Below are 17,819 nucleotides of genomic sequence, written 5' to 3' on the forward strand. Positions count from 1 at the left end.
TGGTCCCCCAGCACTGCCAGGAGTAATTCCTGAGTGCAGAGCCAGGAGTAACCCTTGTGCACTGCTGGGTGTGACCCAAAAAAAGCCAAAAAAAATTGCAGTGCCAAACTTCCAAAATCACAAAATCAACACACTGAAATCAAGAGATCAAAACTTTAACAATACAACTTAGAAAGGTGCCTGTCAAGAGGTCAAGAGGTCCAGCTGAATGGGCAGGTGGTGGGGGGGTATATGGGAAATAACCTGGGAACAAAGGGGGAGGAAAATTAACATTGGCGTTGAGCTATGTGGTATAACATTGCATGTTTATAACTTAAGCGTGAATAACTTTGTAAATCACAGTGCCTTAAGAAAAAAATTAAATTTAAAATTAGAATTATTATCACAGAATTCTAGTCCCATTACCAAGCTGACAAGTGGAATTAAGACCAACAGTGTAATCACCCAGCAATATTCCAAAAATTAGGACTAGATCTTCCATAACCAGAAATACCACTTTGCATTTACCCTTGACACACAAAGATTAATTAGACCTATGTTCATTTTGGCACTTAGTACAATAGATAAGACTTGGAAAAAACATAAATGCCAAATATTAGAAAGTTAATGTTTTTATTAACTTTATATTTTTATTAATCAAGGATAGAAGCTTAGAAAACTGTAGTTTTTACTACATAATCCTACATTGCATAAAACCCAAATAGCATGCAGTGAGTTCATTAATGTGTTAGAAAATTTGCAGAAGCACGGAGTATACATAGTTTGAAAATTGATACCTCAAATATTAGTTTTTAATATGTTATTAAAATTATTAAAATTAAATCCCATACCTACTCTTACTGTCTATTAAAGTAATAGCTATTATTTTGTTTTATACATTCCCAATAAAATACAAAAGCATCATGAATAGTTTATTTAGAATTTCATTACCTTTTAAATGTAAATTCAAGTCACCATTGAGGGAACTAAAATAATTTCAACTCTTTAATATTTTGTGTTTCTTTTTGGACTATATTCGATGGTATTTCAGGCTTACTTCTGGCTCTGTGCCCAAGCTAAAGCTTGAAGGTCTGTATGTGGTGCTGAGTATTGAACAAGGATTGACTATGTGTAAGACATATACATCACATCCCTGATATATATGTGCAGCCCAACTATTTTATTTTTATTTTATGATTAATCATTATAAAATATTTTTCAGCATATCAATCAGAAAGTACATAAATCTTTTTTACATAAATATTTTAAAATATGCTAAATTCTGTGGCTCACTATCAAATTAATTAAATATGTTAATTTTATAGGAGAGTGAAGACTGAGTGTTGGTGATTAGAGAACCAAATTTGTTTCTTACTCTGATTTTGTCAAAATGTATTTAGAACTTTTTTGTCATAGTATGTTTCCTGAGATATGTAATTTCTTGAAGTAATAAAAGGAAAAAAATCATGTAGCTGTTGAGGGTATGATAGAAGTTTAAATAAGATCATTGTTATGCTTCAGTTGACAAACTATAATGCATATTTAGTCATAGGAGACATCAAAATTCATTACAAATATTTCTCAGTTGATTCTGGGAATCGCTATAAAACTTACACAGTTTTCAGGTTCTTTGTAGCCATAGTACAACGGTAGGGCATTTGCTTTACACATGGCAGACTGGGTTCAATTCCTCCGCCCCTCTCAGAGTGCCCAGCAAGCTACCGAGAGTATCTCACCCACACTCCAGAGTCTGGCAAGCTACCCGTGGCATATTTCATACACCAAAAACAGTAATAACAAGTCTCAAACTGGAGACGTTACTGGTACCGGCTCGAGCAAGTCGATGAGCAACGGGATGGCAGTGATGACAGTGATGACTTTGGTCAAAAGTTGAAAGAAATATTATCCTGGAACAAATTGCTCTGATGACTAGACATACATTTTGAAATTAACAATGCTGAAAAGCGTAATAAAATTAGAAGCTACAGTACTTGATATAAAGTAGATTATAAGGAAACACAGTGGTATGCAAGGGTATGAATCACTTAGTCAGGAAGCCTACATAACCATGAGCAATATCATTAGGAGAACCCCATGGGTCTTTTGAGCAGTGAATGGGAAGCACAAAAGAATAAAATTAAATTTAATTAGAAAATAAAAAGAACAATAAGAGGGAATTTGTGAGAAAGTCATTTGCCTCAGCATAAAAAAGAACAGAAAAAATCACTAAACAGATATTTATTTCTTCTTAAAAATGTACACAAATATTCTCTCTCACTTTCTCTCTCTCTCTCACACACACACACACACAAACACTAGCACATAACCCCTGTGAAAAATGTAGTTACTTCACATGAATGTTAATAAAACACTTCTATAAAAAAGAATAAAAGAATTTGGTAGTGATTCTATAAATGAAGCTTATTTCTGAATAACTTTTGATAGCTAAAAATCATTGTTATATTTAATTTAATTTGCTTGTTACATTTTCCTTATTTACTATTTTCTTAGAACAGACATACATAGACAATTTGACATTCAAATACAGAGATATTATTTAGTTTTGAAATGATTTGCATTTAAATGTTTATGGTCTTAAAAATCAGAAATGCCAGTCTATGTGAAGAAGAGTGATGATCAAGTTGGTACAAAATGTAAGCAGACCACAGAAGAACAAGATAAATAAGGCAGAAACTTGAGCTTATTGCATGTTTAATTCAACATGCTCTTAATTTGAGAGCGCTAATATTTGTGGGGGCTGTTTCTTTCTAGGGGATGGTGTGCACAGGAAGATGCTCAGGGCTTACTGCTCTCTCTATCTCAGGATTCAGTCCCACTGTGCTCCTGAGTCAATATTTAGTGCCAAGGATGAAACCCTGGTCAGTTACATTAAAGGCAAGTGATCAATTCCTGTACTACCTAAGTTCTCCTAAGAATTGTAGTTCTTTACCAATGTATTCCCTATGGTAAAACCATTTATGTATACCCTAAGGAACAAACAAGTAATACATGTCTTGTACAATTTAGTCAAAATACTTCTGCTCTCAAGGAATTAGGCATATGTTTTGGTAACTGTTCATACATATGCTTTAACTTTATTTCATTTATTTATTTGTTTCCTCTTGGTCTGCCTATGTTGATACCAAGTTTGATGAAATCTCTGTATGCTCTCTTATAGACCAACCTCATTTTTTATTTTACTTTTTAATTTGTCCTCATTCAGGGATCATATGAAATGCACACTGAACAATTAGATCACCCAACACAAACAGAAGAAGGGTTATAAGACAACTATAGACAGCTATATGTCCATAAAATATAGTCCAAAAATATGTCCAAGAAATCTGATAGCATGAGTAAATACATTCTTAGATATGAATTCATCTTAGATAGAGTATAGACCAACATATTGAAACAAAAGAAATAAAAATCTTAAACTTCCCAAACAATGCTTATAATAAAAAGCAATAATGAAAAAAACTAAACATTTCTTCAAATAAAAGTCCCAGTATTTTAACACTTTGACAGTAGGGGTGTTTTGAAGTTTATAGGGACATGAAATTGTATTATAATGGGATACAGTATGTGAACCAATGTTATCTCAAAATATGAAAAAGATTCAAAATACATAAACCAATCAATGTATGAGATCACTTACTATCTATTTAAATAAGTAACAACTATACTTGTATTCTTGTATACAATTATGTTAGAATTCAGCCCTGCAGCTAGTGGCTTTGGGGCATGAGTTTGGACCCTGAGGGAGCATTCTCCTCTAATAGTTACCCCTACTCTCAGATCAGGAGCCAGTTGCTCATTTGTTCACCATTCTATGATTCTTCCTAAACACGTAAAGGCATCCTATCTTAGACTCCTAACCACAGAATAGTCCACAGGAAACAATCCTAAACTACAAAGGTCACAATGGTAAAGTGTGAAGAAACCTATCAGGCTTAGTCAGTGAAGAAGGTAGCCCAGGTGAACCAACCAGTAATAATGAGTTATATAACCTCTCTGATAAAGACTCAGAACAGAACTGTGAATAACGGATAAGAGCTCAAAGGAACAATAGAATGCACTGCCAATAAAATACAGAAGGATATCAGAGCAGAAATGAAGAGAATGCAAACGGAAATCCAAGAAGAAATGACAGATCTGATAAACCTGGTTGATGAAAAGAAAAACTCATTGGAAGTCCTGAGCAGCAGAGTAGCAGCTGCTGAGTACAGAATCAGTGAGCTCCAAGATGAGGTGCAGAGAACCTCCAGACTACAGCAGAAGATGTAAAAGACCCTCAAAATAAACTGACAGATGACAAGAGAAAATTGGGAAAAATCCATCAGGAACAACATAAAAATCATTGAATTACCAGAAGAGCAGGAAGAAAACCCCGATGAAGAAGCAACTATCAAAGTTATCGCTGCTGAGAAGTTTCCAAAACTGAAGAGTATGTGCATCCAAATCCAGGAGGCATGAAGTGTATTAGCTAAAAGAAACCCAAATAAAAATAGCCCAAGCCATGTCCTAATCAGAATGATGAAAACCACATATAGAGATAGAATACTGAAAGCATCAATATCAAAGAAGTAAACTGCCTATAAAGGAGCATCTCTAAGATTTACAGATTTAAACATGAGACAGTGGTGAACAAATTCAATAAATCAATGCCTCAACAGGACTACATTACCCAGCTAGACTCACTCAGATTTGAAGGAACAAAACACATCTTCACAGATAAAGAACAATTAAGTAACTTCATAGACTCAAAACCATTGTTACAAGAAAAACCAAATGGGCTACTTTAAGGTACGAGTAGCCCCACAAGTACAATAAAATCCTATAGAAAGATGACACCAATCCCTGTCACTATAATCTCTTTCAATGTCAATGGACTAAATGTGCCAATGAAGAGGTAGAGAGTGGCCAGATGGAGTAGAAAATTGAACCCAACATTCTGCCTACAAGAAATATGTGAACAATCAAAGCTGCCTACAAGAAATATCTGAACAATCAAAGCAAACACAGGCTCAAAATCAAGGCTGGAAAACAATTCTTCAAGCAAATAACACCCTCAAAAAAAGCTGGGTGGCCATACTAGTATCAGATCACATAGATGTTAAGCAGAAGGAGGTTATAAGAGACTAAAGGTCATTTATTAAAGATCAAGGGATAAGTACATCAGGAAGAACTCACAGTCCTAAATGTATATGTATCTAATGAGGGACAGTAGCACTGTAGCACTGTATATAAAACAACTGCCAATAGACTTGAAGAAAAACCTGATTAGCAACACAATAGCACCTGGAGATTTCAATACCACTTTGTCTCTTCTCAATAGATCAAACAGACTAAAGCTCAACAAGAAGATGCTGTATTTGAAGGAAGTAGGGAAGAGGGAGAGGTTAGTAAATATATGCAGGATCTTTCCTCTACCCAATGTTGGAGACATATTATTCTCCACTTGGAGAATGAGAAATTCTCCAAGATAGACCCCATGCTGGGCCACAAAATATACCTCCATAAAATTAAGAGACAGAAATTATATTAACTATCTTTTCAGATCATAATGCACTAAAAATAGAATTGAATCCCACAATAACAGAAAATTAAATTAAATAGTTGGAAACCAAACAGCTCACTGCTGAACAACGAGTGGGGTAGGGAGGAAATAAAAGAGGAAATCGAAAGATTCTGGAAACAAACGAAAATGAGGACATGAGCTACCAGAACTTGTGGGACACAGCAAAAGCAGTGGTAAGAGGGAAGTTTATAGCTCTGCAAGAATTTATCAGGAAGGAAGAAAGTGCCCACATCCATAACTTAAACTCACAATTTAAGATCTTTGGAAAATGACCAACAAAATTAACCCAAGTCAGGCAGGAGAAAGGAAATAGTAAAACATAAAGCAGAAATTAATGATCTGGGATCAGAAAACACCATCCAAAATCAAAGTTCTTTGAAAAAATAAACAAGTTCCATAAACCAAGTGAGACTCACAAAGAAACAAGGAAGAAATGGGTGATTTCCTGGATTCCTATAACCTCTCAAGGATGAACCAAGAAGATTTGGAATACCTGAACAGACCTATCCTCATTGAGGAAATACAACAGCAAACAAAAGTCTCCTCAAAAACGAATGCCCAGGCAAAAATGGATTGATTCACTAGTGAATAATTTCGAACCATTAAAGAGGTTCTACTGCCATTACTTTTCAAGAGTTTCCAGGAAATGGAAGAAACAGAAACAATCCCAGTTTCTATGAAGCAAATATTACCATGACATCCAAAGTGGACAGACACCACAAGAAAGAAAGAAAGAAAGAAAGAAAGAAAGAAAGAAAGAAAGAAAGAAAGAAAGAAAGAAAGAAAGAAAGAAAGAAAGAAAGAAAGGAAGGAAGGAAGGAAGGAAGGAAGGAAGGAAGGAAGGAAGGAAGGAAGGAAGGAAGGAAGGAAAGAAGGAAGGAAGGAGAGAGTGGGAGAAAGAAAGAAAGAAAGAAAGAAAGAAAGAAAGAAAGAAAGAAAGAAAGAAAGAAAGAAAGAAAGAAAGAAAGAAAGAAAGAAAGAAAGAAAGAAAGAAAGAAAGAAAGAAAGAAAGAAAGAAAGAAAATGGAAGGAAGGAAGGAAGGAAGGAAGGAAGGAAGGAAGGAAGGAAGGAAGGAAGGAAGGAAGGAAGGAAGGAAGGAAGGAAGGAAGGGAGTAAATTACAGACCAATATCCTGATGAACACAGATGCAAACATATTCAACAAAACACTAACAATTGTAATCCAAAACTCATAAAAATAAATCATATACCATGACCAAGTAGGACTTATCCTGGAGATGCGTGGAAAATTGTTTTATTACCTGTAGCACTGTAGCACTGTCATCCCATTGTTCATTGATTTGCTCAAGTGGGCCTCAGTAACGTCTCCATTGTGAGACTTGTTGTTAGTGTTTTTGGCATATCAAATATGCCACGGGTAACTTGCCAGTCTCTGCCATGCTAGCGGAATACTCTTGGTAGCTTGCCAGGCTCTCCAAGAGGGACAGAGGAGTTGAACCCTGGTTGTCTTCGTGCAAGCCAAATGCCCTATCCGCTATGCTATCACTCCAATTTTTATTATTACCTACTCTTAGAAAATTTTATATCAAAATGGCAATGAGACATTATCTAACACCAGTGACAATAATATATATCATAAAGACTAGAAATAGTGTTGGTGGGAATTTGGAGTAATAACAGCTCCCATTCATTGTTGCGAATGTCATCTAGCCTTTACAGAAAATTAAATGAAGACTTCTCAAATGTATGACATTACTTACGAAAAAGATTCTGCTCCTTCACATTTGTCCCAAGAACACAAAATATAATTTGAAAATATATGTGCATATGTTTTACTGGCATATTTTTAATATTTAAATACTTTTGTCCAGTTATTCTAACATCTTTCATACCTGTTGTTTCCTTACCATGTAGACTATACTATACAGAAATTTTGTAATCAAATCTATATGGAAAATATTAACTTTCATAGTAAAATGTGTATAGATTTTTTATTATATACATATTTTCCTAATGGAAACAAAGATGTATGAAGTTCTCACTTTGTTATCTCTTTAGGTTTCAAGAATTTAGTCTTTTCATTATTCAACTACTGAGACCTTGGTATGTGTCTAGGAAAATTATTTTTTCTCTCCAAAGACATAGTTGCCAATGACATCTCTTTGGGCTTTGTTAAAATTCCATTCTGTTTGTTTCATTGCATATCTGCATTTTGGTCACAAAGGACCATTAATTTATTCACAGAGGACCCTACAAAACCATAAGAGGCTGGGAAACAATATAGATTATTCTGTTGTGTAGTAATATAGTATTTGTCCAGATATCAGTGTCTGTTTCTGAATCTTTCAAAAATGTCATTTGCCAGAATATTAAAAATAAATATTTCTTCAGTTATTTCCTAGATTTATTTATAAATTCTTTTCTAGATTTAAAGTGGAATAGAATCTTCAAAGCGTGATTTTTTTTATGGCAAAGATAACTGAAACTCTGACAGCATGTTTATGTACCTCAAATGGTGTGGACACATGTAAAGTTCGATAAGAGGGTAAGTTTTGAATATATTTGAAGTATCAGGATAACATATTCAGCTAAAGGTACTATTTTCTTCCATAATAGTGAATAACTTAATTTTTATAATTTCAGTTTATTTCTTCCACATTCTATTCTTTGTCTGAGATAAATATCAGAGTTCACTGTTTAAAACCAGAAGGACAATAATGAGGACCAGAGAAATAGTACAAAGCTTAAGGTGCTTGGTTTGCATAGGGTGGACCCTGGATCTATTCCTGTCATCTTGTATGGTTCCCCCAGACACCACAAAGTACGATACCTGGGCACTGCCAAGTGTGAACCAAAAGAGAAAAAAGACCCAAAACAACAAAATAATAATTCAGCATTTATCACTAAAATATAATTATTTTTATGTCACTATGCTCTAGAATATTAAAGTATGACATGATCATTTTATTTTCTTCTTCTTTTTTTTTTTTTTGCTTTTTGGGTCACACCCAGCAATGCACAAGGGTCACTCCTGGCTCTGCACTCAGGAATTACCCCTGGTGGTGCTCAGGGAACCATATGGGATGCTGGGACTCCAACCCGGGTCGGCGGAGTGCAAGGCAAACGCCCTACCACTGTGCTATAGCTCCAGCCCACAGAAGTGATCATTTTCATTAGAAATATAAATTACATGCTTTAGAAACAGTGGTAATTTTCTACTCTAAAGATCTGTACTCTAATGTGGACTTTAATTTGTGAGCTAAATATGAACTAAGTGCATATTTATTATTAGGCATCACTGTATTAATTTAAAACAGTGATTGATAAAATTACACTAAGCAGAAAATGAGGCCAGAGAGATAATTCATTGGGTAGAGAGCTTGACTTGCACTCGGTCAAAGAGTGCTCTATCCCTACACCAGATATGGTCCCCTGAGCACTGCTGAGAATGTTTTCTGAGTGCAGAGCCAGGATTTATCCCTGAGCAGCACCAGATGGGACACCCCCCAAAAAAAACTAAACAAAACACAGACACAAAATAACTATTCTACCATATCACTGAATGTGAAGTGGATAAGTGATACTGAACCTTGGACTTGAGAATGACACTCTAAAGTCCTGGGGACTTAAAACTCTCAATTTGTCTCAGAAGGGTCAATTTCAAGAGATTCTTCTTAAAGATTTTGGCATTAGCAGATGACTATTTTGATATTCAGATTGAATTATTGCTACTTCCACTAGATTTTCTTTCATAAATCACAGATATCTTAGATTTATAGAAAATCAATGTAGTTAATCAACTGTTACTGTCTTGATAGAACAAAAGAAGCCTGAATTATTAAGACACAAAGAAATATCAAAACTATGTATTAAAATTTAAAAACTAAGACAATTCAAAACCATGCTAGAACTACCTGTGAGATCTATATAAATCCAGACTTACATATAGACGAAGCTCTGAAAATATAGTCTTCTTCACTATTCTAATTTTAAAATAATCATAAATAATCCATCTGCACTGTCATGAAATGTTAAATGATAAAGTACATGTATATAATTTCTTTGGTCTTTGAGAATTTTTGGTTTTCTGTAAACAAATTCCATAGGAGAATCAAAATTAGGGAGATGCAAATTATTATTGAGTCAATAACTTTTGATTCATGAAAGATGTAAATAAAGCCTGTTGTTACAATTGACAATAATAAATATTAGATCAATTCTTTTTATATTAACTGTTCAGTTATCTAAAATATATATGAATAAAAGAGGTGAGTCTTGCACACAACACTGTCTACTTATTTTTATATTATTAAGGCAGTTCCCTGGGTATGGAATATGAGAAATCATTAAATTTATTTGTTGTATAAGCCAGTAAATCCTTTATTATTGATTAAATGAAAAATATAGGGCTTCATTGTTATTTTTATCAAATCTATTATTTTTATGATGACACATTAATTTATAAGGGTATAAATGTTTAGTTTATAACAGTACAATGTTACCACACCACCAAGATGTCTATACATTATACATTTTTAATTAATAATCTAGGGTTATCATTTAACTAATGTTATGTTGTCTAGAGGATATTTTAAGTCTTGAAAATAAGATGCATGTTCCTCAAAGCATAAAACTGAGTCAGCTCTCCATCTCCTGCTTTCCAGAATGGGTATAAAATCTGTGAATAAAGTAACACTATTGGAAATAAGAATGTAGTAGTTAGAAACTTTCTTCTTGCTTATGAAGGAAGGGACTATATATTATTTTCTTTTGGGGTCACACCCGGCGATGCACAGGGGTTACTCCTGACTCTGCACTAAGGAATTACTCCTGGCAGTGCTCAGGGGACCATACGGGATGCTGAGATTCAAACCCAGGTTAGCCACATGCAAGGCAAATGCCCTAACCATTGTGCTATGATCCAGCCCCTTGGGAGGGACTATTTTCCTTTCTTTTTTTCTTTTCTTTTTTTTTTTCATTAGTGAATCACCGTGAGACAAAGTTACAGACTTACAGGTTTTCATGCTTACATTTCAGTCATACAATGATCGAGTACCCATCCCTCCAGCAGTGCCCATTTTCCACCACTAATGGTCCCAGCATCCCTCCCACCACCCCGACCTTGTCTCCTTCACCCCACCCTGCCTCTGCGGCAGGCCATTCGGGAGGGCCTATTTTAATATACCATTCACAACATCTTAAAACAAAAATAGTTTTCTTCATGTCCCAATGAAATCATATTTCTAGAGAATTATATATATATTTACTTTAAGAAGCACTGGTGAAAGGATGGGTGTACGAGCATTATGTAACTGAGACTTAAGCCTGAAAGCTTTGTAACTTTCCACATGGTGATTCAATAAAAAAATAAATTTAAAAAAAAGAAGCTATTAAAACATTATGATTTACAGAGTTATTCAGAATTTAGTTTTACATACACTACTTTCTACCTGACCCGCAATCCCTGTGTCATCTTCCCTCCGCTATGGGTCCCAGGTTCTCTCCAACCCACCTCACTCAGCCCCTGTCTGTCACTTGACAGGCACATTTTTATGTCTGATGGTTGAAGTTTGGATCTCATGTTTTCAGTATTGTTGATCCTGTGATTTGGATAGCACTCCTCTACACCACTAATGTACTCGAATCCCCTTGACCTCTGCTCCCCATGTTTCCTGTGTCTCTTCTTCACCCACCCTCAATTTCTTTATTTCTATCCTACTCTGTCATTCTTTCTATTCTTTTGAGTCAAGGGTGGTTTAGGCATCCCTCCTTTCAAAAATTCCACTCCCTTTCCAGTTGTTCCATGTACCACTTAGAAGTGATGGTCATCTGGTGTCTTTACATTTTCTGTCTTACTTTCTCTAATTTTTTCGATGCGGAAAAGGACTTGGTTGTGAAATAGTAGAGAGATAAATACACTTGATCTGGCGCTGTAATAACAAAGGGTGGTGCCTGAAGAGCACAGTACCTTTGGCACGAATTCAAGTTACAAGCTCTTATTCTATGTTTTTAATATGTTTCTGATAGGTATATTAAAATGCATACATTAAACCTTAAGTAACTTTAATTCTATGCAAAATGGAGAGCTAGAGACAGCCAAGCAGCATGATAGCTTGCACCCAGTTAGGATTGTAGCACTGTAGCATTGTTGTCCTGTTGCTCATCGATTTGCTCAAGCGGGCATCAGTAACATCTCTTTTGTGAGACTTGTTGTTACTATTTTTGGCATATCAAATATGCCATGAGTAGCTTGCCAGGCTCTGCTGTGCAGGTGGGATACTCTCGGTAGCTTGTTGGGCTCTCAGAGAGACAGAGGAATTGAGCCCGGGTCAGCCACATGCAAGGCAAACGCCGTACCTGCTGTGCTATCGCACCGGTCCAATTAAGAATGTTGAGGAATAAATGTTAGTGTTTCTTAAAGTAAGCAAGGAGTGGGAGAAGCATTAGTGGTGTAGAAGAAGTGGTGAATTTCATAATGGACATGACAATTTAAAGAAAAGGTGAGGTTTCCAGGTACAGGCTTAATCAGTTACGATGATTGTGAGATAAACACGTATCAAATTTATTTGTTTCATTGTTGAATTCAGTTTTGGGACCAGACAAGGTACTGCTCAGGGCTTACCTGTGCATCTTCGCTCAGGTAAGCGAAGATGCTTAGGGGGTCATATGTGGTAATGGGGGTTGAATGCAGGTCAGTGGTGTGCAGGCCAAGCACCTTATCAGCTCTACTATCACTTCACCCCCTTAAATATTAAACACAAAATTAAAACCACTTTATTTACTGAACTTTCATTAAGAATACCTGAAGAAGCATGGAGAGAAAGGTAAGTCAAATAAAATGGTTAAAAAGATAAGTAGGGAAAAGAAAATTTACAAGGATAATTCAGAAACACATAAGAAAACCAAAGAGTGAGAATATGATGCAAGCAAATGGTGTAGAATATTGTATAGTGTATGGGACAGTGTCAAAACTAAAGACAAAATAGAGTTGTAATTTTTCACTTAAAAAAAAAGATGTAACCCAGAAAAAAATAATAAAAAATAAAATAAAATAATAACTGTTGTTGTTATTGACAACAATAATAAGAAGAAGAAGCTCCCTTAGCACTCTGGAAATCTAGGGAACACCCCTGATGTGCTCAGTCTAGCTGTGAGCCTGACGGTCCAATGTTAGGAGCGGCAGTGCTTGATCAGGAATTTTTTCAGTGTTCTGATTTATCTAAAAGCTATGTTATCATGTAGGACTGATATGAAAATTAGAAAAGGAAGGAAATTGTGGATGAATTTTGAAATGAAATTAGCTCATATGTTAACACATATAGTTGATAATATTATAAAGACATGAGTAAGAAAAAACTGGATGTGTTTCAGCCAGAAAATTGCAGGCTGAATCAGAATGAAGAAAGTAAAAGTATTCTCAGTTGCCCACAGAATCAGAACCTACTTGCACTGTAGCACTGTCATCCTGCTGTTCATTGATTTGCTTTAGCGGGCACCAGTAACATCTCCATTGTGAGACTTAATGTTACTGTTTTTTTGGCATATCGAATACACCATGGGTAGCTTGCTAGGCTCTGACATGCAGGTGGGATACTCTCAGAAGTTTGCTGGGTTCTCCAAGAGGAACAGAGGAATTGAACCTGGGTCGGCCACGTGCAAGGCAAATGCCCTACTCGCTGTGCTATCACTGCAGTCCTCAGAACCTACTTACCTATGCATTATATATATTCTATATGCTGTTTTACATAAGAAAAACTAGATGGATTATTAATGAAAAGAATAAATTTTTCAGTAACCCATGTGATCACCAAAATAGATGATGATGTTTTACAAGGGCAAGGAATTTATCAATTGATTATAGTAGAAAATGATTTTGTTACTGCAAGATACAAATTAACAAATACATCAAAAGCATCCCCAGTACTGTAACTTATCCAAGAGAAATTCTTCTTGTAGATGAACAAACTTTAGATAAACTCAAAATAGTAAGTATGGTAGAATTTTAGGAAAAATTGTTTATTTAGTCACCCCAGTGGACAATAATATGCTGTAAATAAGTCATTCCTGATGACTAAATTGTAAAGGTTAAAACATATTTTTTATATTTGAAAGTACATTATACCTTAGATTGCATCATTATTAAATGAATACTTTTTTCCCAAACTATGGGTATGTCTAATTACAAGTTGTAGAGAGGGTTTAATATTTATTTTAATATACTAATCAAAGAATACCTCTGGAACCCAGCCACAGCTGTGCTCTAGGCCACTATCCACACGTTCGGACGAGCCTCATGAATTAAGGAACCGGGAGGGGAACCCAGGTGTGCGGGACCCAGGGCTGAGATCCTCAAGGCTGCTTGGATCCGGACTGGGCCTCTTCCACCCAGATTCCCCATTTTCCAGTAGCTAGGCAGTCACACCCAGAAACTGTCCCTGTTGCTGTGTAATCCCATCAACAGCCAACATTCAGACACTATAAAACCGAGCTCCCAGAAGCGCGTGGCCAAATTGCAGCCGTGTAACATCTGATAGCCTAGTTCTCCCTTTTAGAGAATCTGGCAAGCTACTGAGAGTTTACTGCCCGTACAGAAGAGAGCCTGGCAAGTTCCCCGTGGTATATTCATATGCCAAATACAGTCACAATGATGAGTCTCATTCCCCTGACCCTGAAGAGTTTCTAATGCGGCACCATTGGGAAGGATGAGTAAAGAGAGGCTACTAAAATCTCAGGGCTAGGATGAATGGAGACGTTACTAGGCCCGCTTGAGCAAATTGATGATCAACGACAGTGATACAGTGATATTAATCAAGATTAATAATCATAATATAATTAGAAAAGAAACAAAGACAACAATGCTGCTAAAACTTGGTTACTTTATGAAGGTCTTTATTAGACATTCTAAAGTATACATTTGTAAGTAATTATGATTCCTATGCAAAAGTTTGTCCTGATTAAAGTTGTACTCATAACGTTTCAAACTAATAGTTTGAACGAATTAAATCAAATTAAGTTATTCAAAATATACAAGCTTTGAAGTACTCATAATCATCAAAGACTACATATATTAATTGACATTTTTAACCATATCCAACTAAACATAACATTCTTTCCCTCACCTTTTTCTCACTTATTTTTATTTTACACACAGATCAAGAAGTCAGAAGCCAGGAATGAGAAATCGCACAGCAATAACCACATTCATTCTCCTGGGATTGACAGATGACCCACAATTTCAAATTCTTATTTTTGTAATTCTACTTGTCACCTACATGTTGAGTGTTCTTGGAAACCTGACCATCGTCATTCTCACCATTGTGGATGCCCACCTCAAAACTGCTATGTACTATTTTCTGCAAAACTTTTCCTTCTTAGAAATCTCATTCACATCTGCTACTATTCCTAGATATTTGTACAGTATAGCAACAGGTGACAGAACCATTACCTATAACGCTTGTGCATGTCAATTATTTTTTGGATACCTATTTGGAATAGTAGAATTTTTTCTTCTGGCTACTATGTCTTATGATCGTTATGTTGCCATCTGCAAACCCCTTCATTATACAACTATCATGAATAGCAAAGTTTGCAAAAGACTTAATACTGGCTGCTGGATAATTACACTGTTGATTATTTTTCCACCACTTTCCTTGGGACTTGGAGTGGAATTCTGTAAATCTAATGTCATTGACCACTTTGCCTGTGATGCTAAACCTATTCTGAAGATTTCATGCTCTGATACAGAGCTCTTAGAGGAGTTAGTTCTTCTCTTTTCCACATTTATCCTGCTAGTGACTCTCTCATTTGTGGTTTGGTCCTATGGAAGTATTATCAAAACAATTCTTCGATTTCCCTCTGCTCAACAAAAGAAAAAGGCATTTTCTACCTGTTCTTCCCACATGATTGTTGTTTCCATAACTTATGGCAGCTGTATCTTTGTCTATATCAAACCTTCTGCAAAAGATGACATGACCCCTAATAAGGCAGTATCAGTATTAACTACTTCCATCTCCCCCATGTTAAACCCCTTTATTTATACTTTGAGGAACAAACAAGTAAAACAAGCCATGAACGATTTAATAAAAAAGTTACTTGGCTCAGGAAATTAGGAGGCCATTGAAATCAACAAGTTTCTACCTGATATATGTTGTTTTCTCTCTATCTGCAAATGTATGTACCCACTGTGATCAAGTTCTTTATTCAAGAAACCAGTGATTATCTATATATCTCTATCATTTCTATGTTTATGTAAAATATTTTCTATACACAAACATTATATAGTTGTTATTTTGGTTTACATGTACATAATTAGGTAGATATCTGTTTAGGGAAGGGGGCCATGTATGGTGCTGGCATCTTGAACCTGGATTGGTCACGTGCATGGCAGTCACCCTACTCACTAAACTATCTCTCCAGCCCATTGTTCAGTATTTTTTTATATAAGACTAGAATCTCTACTAAGTTTAAATACCTGTTGCAATATAAGTTCAATAAAATGGAATCAATACTATTTTGTGGTGGAATTTGGTGCTGGAAAGATTGTATTCCTGAAACTCAACTGTAAGTAACTTTGTAAATCACTTGCCCTAATAAAATGAAAACAAATGAATAAAATGAAGAGAAAAACACTACAGAATATTAATATTAATTGAAATATTTCTTTGCATAATATACAAATATGGTCATAAGTGAAGGAACAGTCTTTAACTACCAAAAAGATATTTAAAAATAATATTTTTCGTATCACTTTTAAAAAGTTATTTGTGATAATGTTTCATTGACATAACTAAAGATGAGCTGCTTTACTGTTTGGAATTTTTGTGAACATATTCCCTAAGAAAAAATAAACACTTTAGGCACGTGTGTATGGCCTCTCTGTAGCTGCACGAGCGCTGAATCCAGACCCAGCTAAACTACTTTCGGCATGGGCAGCTCCTCGCAGAATGTCTCCAGCCTGAGAACTAAGCCTCGGCCCCATGCCCGCCCAGGAGGGGAAAGGTATTTCTCTCTCTTGCCTCTTCCTTTCCAGGGATGAAGGTGACCGCCATATTATGACGACCACAGATGCGGTTTATAAGCTTGCAATGATCCAATATCTGGAAGAAATCTCCCTGGACTTAGTTGTTAAAGTACAGAAATCCAAAACCTCATGGCCGCAGTAGTGGGCCGTGCAACCTCATTTCTCTTCACAACAGGTCTGACTCTAGTGGGGTACTCCTGACAATAATAGTGAGGTTTGTGTTGAAATATTGAATGTAACCAAAGTAAACAGAAAGTAAAGTGAAACTTACCAGTTACAAGGCGGGGGGGGGGGAGGGGGACGGGATGGGAGGTGTACTGTGTGGGTTTTTTTTTTTTTGGTGGTGGGATATGTGCACTGGTGAAGAGATGGTTGTTTCAGCATTGTATAACTGAGACTTAAGCCTGAAAGCATTGTAATTTTCCACATGGTGATTCAATAAAATAAAATTCTTATTAAAAAATAAATAAACACTTTATAAAAAAATTTTTTTATATATTGAACTTGATACCTTTCTCTGCTTTTGTTCTTTTCGCCTTTACAGCTCTTGTTTTTAATTTAATTTAATTAAAAAAATTTTTTTTGCTTCACAAGAAATGCTCAGGAGAGCCAGTGTTCCACTCCAAAAGTTATCCTTCAGTGTTCCATTCCCTTGAACTAGCTTTCTGGTTCTTCATCTCTCTCTCTGTCTCTCTCTCTGTCTCTTTCTCTCTCTCTCTCTCTCTCTCTCTCTCTCAGCTATACCTGGAGAAGCTCAGGGCTTAATTTCAACGCTGTGCTCAGGAACCTCTGCTGACTAAATGCACTTAAACCCAGGTCAGGTCAGCCTTCTGTAAGGCAAATATTGCAGTATTATCTGCAGCATTATCTTTGCATGCCACACCTTCATCACCCTTTAAAATATACTTTATGTTAGAAGGTCCACTTTTTTTTTATTACTAATTTTCAGTGACCTTCATTTGCAAATGCATATCTAGTTATAAAAATAATTTGTTTCTTTGTGTCATTTCCTTTTACTTTGACCTAAGTATTTGCACATGTCCAAAGATTTCATAGTAATTTCCAGAATCAAATGAGAAATATTTATAATTTTGATAGTCCCTGTGGCTGTATCTGCTTTTCATGACTTGTTTGTTTGTTTGTTTTTTGTATTTTTGCTTTTTGGGTCACACCCGCGATGATTCACAGGGCTACTCCTGGCCCTGTACTCAGTAATTACTCCTGTAGGTGCTTGGGAAACCATATGGGATGCTGGGAATCAAACCCGGGTCAGTCATG

General features: G+C 35.8%; 1 protein-coding gene across 1 annotated transcript; it reads left to right on the plus strand.

Annotated features, from left to right (window-relative positions):
* Positions 1-14,694: 14,694 nt before the first annotated feature.
* On the plus strand, positions 14,695-15,630 carry LOC101556037 (olfactory receptor 6C2-like). The gene has a single exon (XM_004601872.2). It carries the CDS (start codon positions 14,695-14,697, stop codon positions 15,628-15,630), a length of 936 nt encoding a protein of 311 aa, XP_004601929.1.
* Positions 15,631-17,819: the final 2,189 nt, after the last annotated feature.

This window comes from Sorex araneus, chromosome 2, assembly GCF_027595985.1.
Source record: "Sorex araneus isolate mSorAra2 chromosome 2, mSorAra2.pri, whole genome shotgun sequence".
Taxonomy (NCBI): Eukaryota; Metazoa; Chordata; class Mammalia; order Eulipotyphla; family Soricidae; genus Sorex; species Sorex araneus.

Excerpts from the sequence above, each read along its gene's own strand:
- LOC101556037 (XM_004601872.2), top strand. The coding sequence starts at position 14,695 with ATGAGAAATCGCACAGCAATAACCACATTCATTCTCCTGGGATTGACA.